The 13,688-nt window shown below is 34.5% G+C and overlaps 1 protein-coding gene across 12 annotated transcripts; it reads left to right on the plus strand.

Moving 5' to 3' along the window:
* Positions 1-1,629: 1,629 nt before the first annotated feature.
* On the plus strand, positions 1,630-12,531 carry LOC100791140 (E3 ubiquitin-protein ligase MARCHF7). Of its 12 annotated transcripts, XM_014766371.3 has the most exons (11): positions 1,632-1,868; positions 1,971-2,023; positions 2,109-2,179; positions 2,303-2,394; positions 2,460-2,779; positions 2,942-3,113; positions 3,881-4,184; positions 4,967-5,039; positions 9,800-9,890; positions 10,690-10,769; positions 12,200-12,531. In XM_014766371.3, the coding sequence occupies exons 5-11, from the start codon at positions 2,516-2,518 to the stop codon at positions 12,335-12,337; spliced, it is 1,122 nt and encodes a 373-aa protein (XP_014621857.1). In that variant the 5' UTR covers positions 1,632-1,868; positions 1,971-2,023; positions 2,109-2,179; positions 2,303-2,394; positions 2,460-2,515; the 3' UTR covers positions 12,338-12,531. The 12 variants fall into 12 exon arrangements, with proteins under 12 accessions (XP_006593855.1, XP_014621857.1, XP_014621855.1 ...); XM_014766369.3 differs by lacking the exon at positions 2,109-2,179; XM_014766374.3 differs by lacking the exon at positions 2,109-2,179 and having other exon boundaries at positions 2,349-2,394.
* The last annotated feature ends 1,157 nt before the right edge of the window (positions 12,532-13,688 follow it).

A 13,688-nucleotide genomic window follows, 5' to 3' on the forward strand; every position in this document is an offset into this window, starting at 1 on the left:
ATTGGTGGAACGAAAATTTCACTAATTGTGATTAGTGAATTTTAGTTATGGTTTAACCCACTAATCCAAGATCAAGTCCAAGATTCTCCACTAAGTGTGTTTAGGTGTCATGAGACATGTAAAGCATGAAGGACATGCACAAAGTGTGACTATATGATGTGACAATGGGGTGTAGCAAGCAAATGCTCACCTCCCCCTTAAGATGGTCCAAAATTTAATTAGATTGATCTTCTCCCAATTCAATTAAATTTATTTTCCAACACACACACATCAAATAGTGCACTTAATGCATGTGAAATTACAAAACTACCCCTAATACAAAAACTAGTCTAGGTACCCTAAAATACAAGGGCAGAAAAATCCTATATTACTAGTGTACCCTCCATACACTATGGAACCCTAAATATAAGGCCCAAAAATAATGAAACATTAATCTAATATGTACAAAGATAAGTGAACTCATATTTATCCCATGAGCCCAAAATCTACCTTAAGGCTCATGAGAACCCTAGGGCCTTCTCCTGAATATTTGACCAAATCTTCTTGGAGTCTTCTATCCAATGCCCTTGGGAGGTAGGATTTCATCATTAAAAGTGGTGTCATTGTGATAAATTCCAAAAGATACACATGTCTTGTTCACATGTCGTTGTTGCTTGTAAGCATGCTCACCATAAGTATAAGGTTTACATAGATCCTGTGTACACATTACAAAGTGCCTCAAATGTGTACAAATGATTGTTTGGCGAATTGTGCAATGAAGCGTATTGCCCACAATGTCACGAACCACCAATCTAGTATGACAAAAAAATGTAAAGAAATTCTAAAGGTCGTCTAGTATCCTCTCGTATATACATCGAAATAGATATGTTTCATATGTCGCAACCCAGGTCACTCAAAAAGCAAATGCCCTCATCGTGTTGGAAGCTTGAGGTAACAATGTTAAAACAAATTGTTGTATAATTTCTAATTCTATTCTAATTCATGTTAACTAACAATTATTTTTTAGTTAAAAACAAATTGTTATATTATTTCTAATTCCATTCTAATTCATGTTAACTAAAAATTATTTTTTAGTTCAAGTAAATTTGTGGGATAAATATAAATTTTATTAACTACAAATCAAATTTTCTTTTTTTATAAAGACATAAAAAAATACAAAGGAATAACTAATAAAAGACATAAAAAATACAAATGAATAACTAATAAATGAAATGAAAAATACTTACAAAACAAAAATAAAAACAATTAAAAACAAAAATATCAACTTAAAAAAACGAGTTAAGAAAAAAATACAAAGAAATAACTAATAAATGAAATAAAAAATAATTACAAAAAAAACAAAAAAAATTAAAACAAAAAAAAAATATCAATTTAAAAATGAAAACGAGTTAAAAAATCGATTCTTAGGAATTTATTTCTTAACTAAGAAAAAAATCAAGGTATGAAATTGATTGCTGAGATACCGATTTAAAATTAGTTCTACATAATTCAGTAAAATGTATCATTTGGGTAAATAATTAGGTAATTTTTTTTGTATTATTAGCGTAAAATTCTCTCTACTTGTTTTCTTTTTATTTATCTCTATTTTCATTTAATCCATTTTCTTTCTTTTTATTTGTTTCCCCTGTCAAAGGCAAGAGAGATTGGTGGAAGAAGTGAGAATATGATAAAAGTGACAAGTTGGCGGGTGATAATAATGGCCGTAGTAGCAATTCTAAAATAGTTAATTCTGCAAAAATCATTTAATTTCATTTATCTTAATATATTCGAAACTTCAATCCACTCACATAGTTCATGCCTCCATTATTCATTTCTCTTTCCTTTTCCTTTTACTAACATCATTATTATTCTATTTTGTTGTATCTGAGGTAGGTGATGGTATCATAGTTGTTGAGTTCAGTCTTGCCCCTTTTCTTGACAAATAGTATCGTTTTCATTTCTTCTGAATCTGTCTTTGATGGACAACGCAGCTGCTGAACTTCAAAGTGAGGCAGCAGATCCTGCTCTTCTTCTCCGCCATCAGGTGATTATGCAAAACCCTCCTTTGTTGAAATCCTCAGTGCTGAAAGCTGAAAATCCTATTGCCTGTGGCTTTGATTTCTCTTCAGACCAAATGGGTTTCATTTGTTTTGAGCTGTAGGGACTTGGATAATGCAAAGTTCAATTTTTTACCATATGGGTATAACAGAACTTTGCCTTTTGTTTTCTCCTTCTTTGTAAACAAGAAAACTTTCAGTATTTTTTTTTCCTTCTTTTTGTGCTACTTTTTTTAGTGAACTACATTGGATGCCTTTTCTTTTAGACTTGTGCTGGAAATGGGATTGGTGACAGTACCTCCTTGATTCCAGAATCCTCCAGAAGACCAAGCCTCTCCTCTCTGCAAATACCAGCAAGGTCAGTGGAAAATGCATTATCATCTTTTAACAAGACAGATGGTCCTACATTGATATCAAGTGCAGGTTCCAGTAGAGGGCTACCCCCAAGGCCAAATTCAGCCAGTGCCATCAAGTCCACCATGAGAACTTTACTCTCTGAGAGGAGCTTTAGGGCTAAGAATTCTTCACAGGATAGTGAAAGGACTGTTCTGATTGTTCCTGATGCCTCACCATCTGATGGTCCTGTGGATAATAAGCCTTCGACTTCGCGGTCCCTTTCTCTTAACAAGTTTTTGTTCGCTTCTTCAACCAAAGCAGGACATTCGTTGCCGGTTACCCCAACTGCAAATTCAGGTGTAGAGAATGTACATGGAAGACATCTAGGGTGTGATTCTGATTTAAGTGTATGTTTCTGCTGTTCATTCTTGTTTCATGATGTAAATAAAAAAAAACTACTTTTATATTCTAGTCATCATAGTCAAAGTTTTTCTACATTTTTCTAATATAGGAAATGGAATTTGATACTTAAGATGTGCTGCACTGATGAATACTTTCATTTTGTACAGAAAGTGAAAGTAAATCAGCACATGACTCGATCTGTTTCGGTTCCAGTTAATATCAAAACTGCTAATTTAAGGCATACAGATTCTAGAAGGCTGGTTCGTGTAATTTCTGTAAGATCACTTCCAGGCACTAGTGGTGGCATTTCAGCTGACAATGCTTTGGGATCAGAGATTGGTAAATCTTCATAATATACGGAATCTATATTACTTTCGTCTAGGTATCCCTTTTAAATTTCTTGATCAAGAGTATGAGATCTGAAACAGTGAGGTGTTTTGGCAAGCAAGGTTTTTTTAATATCAGTTGCTGAACCATACATAAAGTTAGCAATGTGAAGGAGTTCCTTCAGATACTCCGTAGAGGAAGGAAAAGAGAGGAGTTATAACTTAATTTCAAGTACTTTGCAGTTGAAGCAAAAGTATGAGTGGGATTCTCAAGAAAGTGGCCATGCTTATATCTGTCAAATTTCTTCATATTTTTGTCCCTTGTTTAATGAAGAATACTTTTTATGAACCTTTTCTTTTTCTAGTTCTTGTTTGTTTGGGTGAAAACTCAGCATTTTACATGGTGGAATTGTTATGAACTTTGAATTTATTCTGTTCCATTTCTTTATTCTTTACTTTTGTTTTATGTTCTGTCACTGTAGTGGTGTACCTCATTGAGCATTTCTTGCATACATGGATGTTGTCGATTCCTCTTTTCCTCAATATGTTCATATAAAAGATGGGGACAAATTATACTTTCTTCCTTTTAGTTTTAATATGTTGAAAGCCATTGTATGTGCATTCCCAAGAGGATTTATTTCTTTTGACTATTTGAACATGACTTATGCTTCAAAGGAAAATTGAAACTGTATATTTTTTTTTTGATGAATAGTATACAGGGGAATTACATATACTATATACTAGTTCTAACCTAGTATTTTCTCACCGCTTCATTTCCAGTCAATGAAGATGCTTCTGAGGATATTCCGGAGGAAGATGCAGTTTGTAGGATTTGTTTGGTGGAGCTTGTGGAAGGAGGGAATACTCTTAGGATGGAATGCAGTTGTAAAGGTGAGCTTGCACTTGCTCACCAAGACTGTGCAGTAAAGTGGTTTAGTATCAAAGGAAACAAGACCTGTGATGTCTGCAAGCAGGAAGTCCAAAACCTTCCAGTAACACTCTTGAAAATTTCTAATCCCCAAACTGTTACTCGGCAGCCATTGAATGCACCAGAACCACAACAGAGAGAAGTAACTTCTTACAGGCAAGCTTAATTTCTTCAATGTGTGCAACTCATTTTTGTGTTCAATCTCACACTAACATAGGAGAGACCTAAAAGTTCCAACACCAACACTTTTCATTATTTTAGTTTTCTTCTTAAGGCCAAATAGTAATATTGCATGGATCACTTCTCGGGTTGCTAGGTTTCATTAGCTGCAAGTTAATTTACATATACAATCCTTGAAAAAGTATTGTAGTTAATCGTGAGAAACTGCTCCAAACTGTGGAGGAAAACCCGAGATTCACTGAACAAGTCAAAAAGACTAATCCTTATGTAATTGGTTGCTGGCCTGTGTTACAAACTCGAAGTTATGGAGTATCAGAGAAAGCTCAGTTGTATGTCTAAATAAGACCATTATAGGATGTATTTATACTAGTAAGGTATTATTAGAGCATAGTTGCCGTGCAAAAAAAAAATTATTAGAGCATAGTTACAATAGTAATGACCTCCTAATAGGTTTCAAATTTCAAAGGTTGTAACTAAAGTTAATTTTAAAGATTTAATCATTCGGGAAGTGAAACTGTAGTTAATTAAGGAAACTGCTCCAGACTACGGATAAAATCCCAAAATTCACCAAGCCAACGAAAAAGCTTACTCTGTATGTATTTGGCTGCTGGGTTGTGTAATAAAAGATGTGCTGGTTATGTCTGAATTTGAACAATGTCACACACTTATCAGGAAACAATGCTTTGTCAGGTATGCAAACTTGTGATAATTCACTAGGCAATTGCCGACTTCCTTCCTAATAATAATGTACTATGCAGGATATGGCAGGATGTATCGGTACTTGTCTTGGTCAGCATGCTTGCATACTTTTGTTTTCTTGAGGAGCTACTGGTATGCTACTGATCTTGGTAACTCAGACCAAAATTGTTGGATCATTTTTTATTTGTATATTACAAATGAAACTAACTGAAGTGATCCCTACGTTGACATTGGTTTAAAATTATAAGATTAAACTCACACAATTGAAACTGTAAGGATGAAGGTGAAACTTGCAGTTTTTTACATTGACCCTTTGTGTCACAAATCAAGAGATACCATGATAAAAGCCAAGAACAAACAACAACAACAACAACGCCTTATCCCACTAGGTGGGGTCGGCTACATGGATCAACTTCCGCCATAATGTTCTATCAAGTACCATACTTCTATCCAAACCATTAATTTCGAGATCCTTTTTGATAACCTCTCTTATAGTCTTTTTGGGTCTTCCTCTGCCTCGAATTGTTTGTCTTCTCTCCATCTGGTCTACTCTCCTCACTACAGAGTCTACCGGTCTTTTCTCTACATGCCCAAACCACCTAAGTCTATTTTCCACCATCTTCTCTACAATAGGCGCTACTCCAACCCTCTCTCTAATAGCTTCGTTTCTAATTTTATCCTGTCGAGTCTTACCACACATCCACCGCAACATCCTCATCTCCGCTACACCTACTTTATTCTCATGTTGGCTCTTGACCGCCCAACATTCTGTTCCGTACAAAATCGCCGGTCTTACCGCAGTCCGATAAAACTTTCCCTTTAGCTTGATCGGTACCTTTGCATCACATAACACCCCCGATGCTTTTCTCCATTTCATCCATCCTGCTTGAATGCGATGATTCACATCCCCTTCAATTTTCCCATCATCCTGTATTACAGACCCAAGATATTTAAACCGTGTGACTTGAGGGATAATATGGTCTCCTATTTTCACCTTTGAGTTAGAAACCCTCCTTCTTTTGTTGAACTTACATTCCATATACTCCGATTTGCTTCTGCTTAGGCGAAAGCCATGTGTTTCTAGAGCTCGTCTCCAAGTTTCCAACCTCTCATTCAACTCCTCCCTCGACTCTCCAAGGAGGACTATGTCATCTGCAAAAAGCATGCATCTCGGCGCTATCTCTTGGATTTGTTCCGTGAGGACATCCAGAATTAAGGTAAAAAGGTAGGGGCTAAGGGTTGACCCTTGATGTAAACCAATTGTGATGGGAAAATCGTCTGACTCTCCACCCTGTGTCCTAACACTAGTCGATACCCTATCATACATATCTTGGATAGCTCGAATATATGCAACCCTGACCCCGTTCTTCTCTAGAGCTTTCCACGGAATCTCTCTAGGCACTCTATCATACGCTTTCTCCAAGTCAATAAAAATCAAGTGCAAGTCTTGTTGGGCCATGCGATATTGCTCCATCACCCGCCGTAATAAATAAATCGCTTCCATGGTCGACCTTCCCGGCATGAAACCAAATTGATTCTCAGTAACTTGAGTCTCCTTTCTTAATCTCCGTTCGATCACTCTTTCCCATAATTTCATGGTATGACTCATGAGCTTGATTCCCCTATAATTTGTACAATTTTGTATATCCCCCTTGTTCTTATAGATTGGCACTAACGTGCTTCTCCTCCATTCCTCCGGCATGCGTTTTGACCTCATAATTTCGTTAAAGAGTTCGGTGAGCCACTCAAGACCTCTATCTCCAAGAGTTTTCCACACTTCAATAGGTATGTTGTCTGGCCCCACCGCCTTACCATTACTCATTCTTTTCAACGCTTCCTTTACTTCCTGTTTCTGAAAAATTGTACAAAAATCAAATCCTTTATTGTATGTCTGTGGCCTTTTCTACTTTATTGTACAAAAATCAAATCCTTTACAAACGCAGGAAATTTTTCCTAAAGTCTAGCATAGATATTCTAGCAGCTACTATCTATTTATAGTAGGATAATGTTTTATAGATAATAAACATGTGAAAAAAATAACTACAGCCAGGCCTAATAATGGTTCCAGACAGTGTAAGTAATTAACATAATGAACTACAGGCTTAGCTATAATTTGTTTTAAACATGTAACATTTTGAGGGCTGTACATTTTTTTTAAATCAGACATGTAATTACCCAAAACTAGAAAATTCTGAATATGTTGATGTTGTCACTCATAATTTCAAAATCTGTTTGACTATTTCATTATTAATTGGCCTGGAATTGGACTAATGTATGTGTATCATACTCTACAATATTTTCTGCTGTAGAGCCAAATTCTCTAGAAATACATATTAATGACCGCAAATCTAACAAAACTAACCAAACATTTCTAACAAGACTGCAGGAGATATAAGGTTGGCTCAGTGGTTGAGGAAGGGTGAAGGTAGAAGGGAGGGGGGAGAGGTTACGGGTTCGAATCCCCCTAACTGACATTTCTAACAAAACTAATAAACTAACATTTGCCGATAAAAAAAATGACTGCAAATCTATGGCCTGAAACGTTTATAAAATAAATTAGGCAGTCAACAGATTTATTATAGCTGTAGCAGTGTGTCTGATAAATTTTAAATGATGTCCTGCATATGCGAAGACCAAAACCTGTACAACTCCAATAATGCAACCAAACTAAGCATCAGGAAACTTTTTTTCTAGTCCTGTAAATATTCTGTCAAACAACAAACCCACCCTTATTAACCCCAAAAATCACAGATTGCTCTGTAATTTCCTCGAGAATCACCATGCAAGAGAATGATGTTGGCAAGAAGCCAAGAACACTGAATATCTAGAGTACCTTAACTGTGAACGTCTTCAGTGATGAGTGTGATGGCCTATGAATAAAAATAGACACTCTTGTCGTAAAGAGCAATAGAAAGATTCAGATTGCTCTGAGCTGGAGTGCACAATGAAAGAATAGGAGTAAATTTAATAGGTAAGGTTTTGACTGCTGTTGCTGCTGACTCTGAGCATACACATGGAATTTTAGATCAAGGGAAGAAAAGAAAACACACGATAGAATACTTTAGCAGTTAAAGGGACAGAGATCATGCATGTGACTTGGAAGATTTCTGAAATAAACAATCACATTTAGTAAAACTTGTATTGATGTGGACCTATTAATAAAACTTAACATTACTGTTTGAAATTTAGGTGGTTTCTAAATTCTATTAGCTAACCTTATGAAGGAGATATTTTTCCCCTCTGCAATTTATCTATGATGTTACTGTATTAGTCAAGTCACTCATTAATGAAATTTGCCATGCCATACATTTTTTTCTCATGAATGAGCATATACTGTTTTGTTGACTCTTTAGTACTTACAAGATAGTCTTCTTTATTAATGTTTGTGTTGGAATTATGGAATTTTAGGTATGGAAGAGAAAATAGAAAAAAAAGGACTGTAAATAGTATTTAGTTATGTACTATGATGTATTACAATAAGATTTAATGTCATAATAAAACCTAAATCACTCACCCTATTTATGCTAATAATCCTAACTTACAAAGAAAAAAGTAAAATCTTAAAAAACATGGAAACTAGAAAATAAGGAAACTAATCATAAGATATATTTTCTAGGGTAAACCTCCACTCTAGTCCTTGAAATTATAAACATTGGTCACCTGAGTCCCTATATTTAAAATTCCTCACTTCTAGTGACTAAAATGAATATCGTTTTGTAAAGTTACAGACTAAAATGAAAATTTTGTGAAGCCAGGGATTAAATGACCGGTGCTTACTCAGGGACTGGAATGGGGGTTTACTCTAATTTGTAAGATACTCTAAAGTATTTTAAGGTATAACATCGACACCAGTGCAGAAACAAGAACTCTACCTAAAAACAGTAACAGAACAACAAAGGAGATGTTGAGGGGAAATCTCACAAGCAGCAAGGTCAGAAACAGCAACAAGCATGCCTCCAAGCAAACAAAAGAGAAATGGATCAAATAGAGGTTTTTAACATACAAAATAGAACCAGGTAAGGACTGATTGAACCCTAAAACAGACCTAGGGGATGCCAGCAAACAGAGACAAACAAATTCCGGCAGGGTAGCGCATGGCCTTCACATGCTGGCAAGGCATCGAATGCATGCATGAGAGCACGTGAACAGTCCCTTAGCTGTGAGATTCTGGGTTTTGGACAAACTTTGGATGGAAAACCTTTTGGTAAGGTAGCCGGTCAGAAAGGTGACCTTGGTCAATAGTGGACAACAGTGTGCAGTGGCAAATGGTGTTAGGCTGGGTTCTGGATAACAGATCTGAGCACAATGAAGGTGTTGGAGATAGGCAGGGTCTATGAGGCTGATTGCCACATTATAAACAAAGATGGAGGAGTCTACTGGGACACCTAACAATTAAATAGGAAAAACTAATTTTAAACAATTTTTTTTGAAAATAAACAGAGCTCCATTTTTTAGGGAACACTAGGTAGCATAATAATGGTGGGACAAATCACATAGGATGATATTACTCTGATACCATGTTGGAATTTTGAAATTTTGGGTATAGAGGTAAAGAACAGAGTGAAAAGAGTTTTCGAAAAATATTTACTTGTGTGCTGTGATGTATTGGAATAAGATGTAATGTGATGATCAAACGAAAAGGATTTACCTTTAGTTATTTATACTAATAATCCCAACTAACTAGGGAACAAATCATAAAATATTAGAATACATGATGGAATAAGAACATAGGGGGAAACCAATTGTCAAGCATTGACCTTTATTTTTTTTAATGCTCTAAAATATAATGTTGTATACTCCTCCCCCATTCCCCTCTTTATTTTCTTGTTTTCTCCAAATGTGTTTTGTCCAAACTGGAAATATGTCTGACTCGGTGATTTCTAGCGTACCAGGTTTCAGTTTTGGGCACTCGTGCTCTTGCCATTTCATTACCTTTCTCCTGTGTTTTGGGTCTTCTTTCATCTATGATTGCTTCAACCATGGGTAAACCTCCTTCCTTTTATTTTCCTTGGCATATCAAAGTAATTTTAATTTGCCTAATTTTCTCCATTTCATTTCCTTTTTGGGCTGGTTAATTTTTGGTCATCAAGTACGGATATTGTTGAAATAGAGTGCTTGAGAGAATTGGAGTCTCTAAAAGCATTGAATCATAGTATTTGGGTCTTTTTTGGAAACGAAAACATTGTATCTTTAAATATTTGGACATTTGGATACCCTTGAAATTTGGAATGTCAACAAAACTAGATGGAACTGGAAACAAGGAACAATCTATTTCACTTTTCAACGAATTACCTACAAATGTGTGGGATCAGATGCAGTTCAAACATTCCATGATGCATGTTTTTTACCCTGCACTGGTTGGTTGACATGTCTAAGTAAATCTTGGGTTAAGAATCCACAGATTGAATTTAAGGATGCAGTTAAATTTGGTTAGTTCAAAGAAACAAAATTGCCAACAGCTGTAATTTCAATATTTTTTTCCTCGTAACATTAAATTTGCTAACTTTATTCATTTGTTTTAGAATTTTTTGAAAAAGATCATGTAGCTATATAAATCAAATGCTGATATTGTTCTTTTATTTCTATAATGATAAGTGATTGGAACAAGACCAGTACCCTAGAGAGTTGTACTGATCTTAGCTGCAACAGACATGATACTGACCTTTTAGTTTTTCATCAACATAAGAACTTGCTAGCTGATCATGGTTTACATGCTTTAACAAATTTTAAGGTTTTCATGCTTTAACAAATTTTAAAAATTGCACGTTTGTTTTGGTGGCAGTGAGCGGGAGTTACATGTGGGCTTATGCTTGCTTCCAGTTTGCAATTGTCATCCTGTTTGCTCATGTGTTTTATACTATAGTAAGATTATCTACTTTCTGTCCTGTCTTATGTAGTACTTATAAAGTTCCTTCACCTCACTTTATTGAACAAAGTCATGTTTGGATAAAATTTTCAATAAAAATCGATAACAAATGTCGAATCGTTCCAAAAACAAATAAAACTAGGAATTTGCAGTACATAATTAACCTAGGTCGAACTCAGAAATATGATTTAATATGCTTCTTAAATTCATTCACTTATAAACAAAAAGGGGAAAATTTTTATCAAACGGTTTGTAAGCGACTATAAAGGAATGTGAAAATACAAAAACAGAGTTCAAGAAACAAGAAAGAACAAGAACAGAATATAGTTCAAGATTAGAAACATCAATTCAATTAACCAAACGAATGCAAATCGAATTATCACAGTTACTACGAATGATGTTCAGTGTGAAAGTTCACTCAAATGCATTAGAGAAAGTTCAATCGAATCAATCTCCCTAAATTGTTTGAGATCACAAATTAGGTTGGAAAATATCCAAATAATCTGTGATTAAATTTTGAAATTAGGAAATGAATCCATAACCTAATCCATTTTCAATCCTAAACATAATTATAATCATGAAAAATGAAAATAAAATTGAAGATTAAAAAGAACATTCACAAAGAGTAGAAAAATCGAACCAAAACTCAAATTCACTCTTGTTTGGAGTGGATCCTTGGATTGATTAATTGTTTATCCCTCCATGATCATCACCAATGAAAAGTCACAAAATTTTGTGCAAGAAAATGGTGGAAGAGAAGTCTAAAGATGAAGAAGAATGAAGAACAATTGAGAGAAAAGAGAGAAAAAGAGAAAAGAAATTGCACAACAAGTTTTGTACAAAATGAAGTAACTCCTCTAACTAACTAACACTAATATATAGAGCAACTAGTAATTAACTAACTAACTAACACTAATAAGAAGGAATGGATGGGCCTTGATTAGGCCCATCTAATCTATCTAATTAAACTAATTACACAAAACAAAAGTCCAAACTCATAGCCCAATTATTCAAATGCAGAGGCTGTGATTTTCATTCTTAATTTGACCCTCAAAATGACCGAATTGACCAAAGCTTATTTGTGACAAAATTGAAGATCTTTTTCTCGGTTTTCCAGGGACTACTCACACGTTTCATTTAGAGTTCTGTAGTGTTCTCTAGGTCCTGCACAAGGTAGATAGGTCATTTCGAGCTAAAATTAGCTTATGCATAAGTTAAAATTAGCTTTTTGTAGAAGATAAATAATAAAGCTTTTACAAATTAGCTTATATAAAAATTAATTTTATCTTAGGGAAAATGTTTATTTTATTTTGCCTTCTTTTTTTCTTCTCCTTGTTGAGAAGTTTATCCAAACAGGGATTATGTCATTTGATTGTGGATAAGCAAATATTTAAAGTATTTAACACACCCCTGTTTTAACTTGTAGCTTAATGTTAATGCCATCCTCTCAGTTCTTCTCTCCTCATTCACTGGATTTGGGATTGCAATCAGTTTGAATACTCTACTAATGGAGTATGTTAGGTGGAGAACAAGAAGACTGATTCAAGCTTCTATGACACAATAGCATCGTCGTGATCATGCACTGTAGTAGCAAGAACATCAATGATACTGTCATCAACTGCAAAGGCTGCAATAAGAGCACTCTAACACCCTGAAATTTTCTTAATTTATTTTTTACATGTGTAACATTGCACTGTTAAGGACTAGACAGTGAAAATTATGCACCGTGTAATTTAATTATATGTTTGTCTGATTTAATTTATTCTTTGCACAAGTTTCGTATTAGTCATATTTATTTTTAGTGTGAATAATTTATTTAGTTCAGAGAAATTTGGAAATTATTCAAACAAAAATTTCATTTATAGCGAAATTGTATTGCACACTGAGTGGTAATATAATTTAACTTTATGTGAGAGTGTTATCAGTATGAGGTTTACTCTGGGTACACGTATTCCTAGAAAGATTAACACAATAACCTAGGCGATCAAGATAAAATTAACTAATTTTGGTTAAAAAAAACAAAAATACTCATTTTGACAAATCTTATTTCTTCCATTTTTGGTAATTTTGCAAAAAGCAAAACTACCAATTTGAGGCATGAAGTGGCATGTTGAAATGGCCAGCCAAGGATCATTCAGGTGTCATTTGAGCTTGTCATCTTCTAGCTTCCACCATATCTTGTTCCTTGAGAGAAAAAAAAAATTGGAATCCTTCATTCCTCCATTTTTCATGAGCCCAACGTTGAGAGAAAGAGGTCCATTTTGCTTCTTCCAAGCTTCTCCTAGTGTTCTTGAGTCATTGATCCATCAAGTTTAGGTAAATAATTTTCATTTTCCAGTCTAGACTTGAGTTTTCTTCATTTTTTTTGTTCCATCTTTTCTAGTAACTTAAAATGTTCATTTTACTTATGAAGGGAAACATTTGAAAGCTGAACATCCTTCATTCTTTCTTCTAAATTTCATGAGTTTCATCAAGAGGTAAGGGAGTCTCTCCAACTCTTGAACTCTATGCTTGTTAAACTTCCTTAAACATGCTTTCTTGAAATTTTCTTGCTTGCTGCCCTGTTCTGGACCTGTGTACTGATCTATTTTCCTTGAGTTTTTATGTCAAAAATGTGTTCTTTGGGTGTTAAAACATAAGGTTAGCCTTGAATTATATTTAAATTAGAGTTTTCTAGTAAAAATTATGTGAATAAAACAAGTATAAGGACCTTTTGTAGAATGAAAATCTTTCACGAAATTGGATTGAATGCTACAATAGTATGAATTGTTTTCATTAAAGTTTTTTACAAAAATGAGTTTATTAGGTGTGAAAATGTAAGATAGCATATAAGATTTACAAAAAATCGATTCTTGGATCACCATAGAGGCACACGTTACATATCATTTTCCTTTTGAGCATACTCTTCATTGTGA

The sequence above is a fragment of the Glycine max genome, chromosome 13, assembly GCF_000004515.6.
Source record: "Glycine max cultivar Williams 82 chromosome 13, Glycine_max_v4.0, whole genome shotgun sequence".
Lineage (NCBI taxonomy): Eukaryota > Viridiplantae > Streptophyta > Magnoliopsida > Fabales > Fabaceae > Glycine > Glycine max.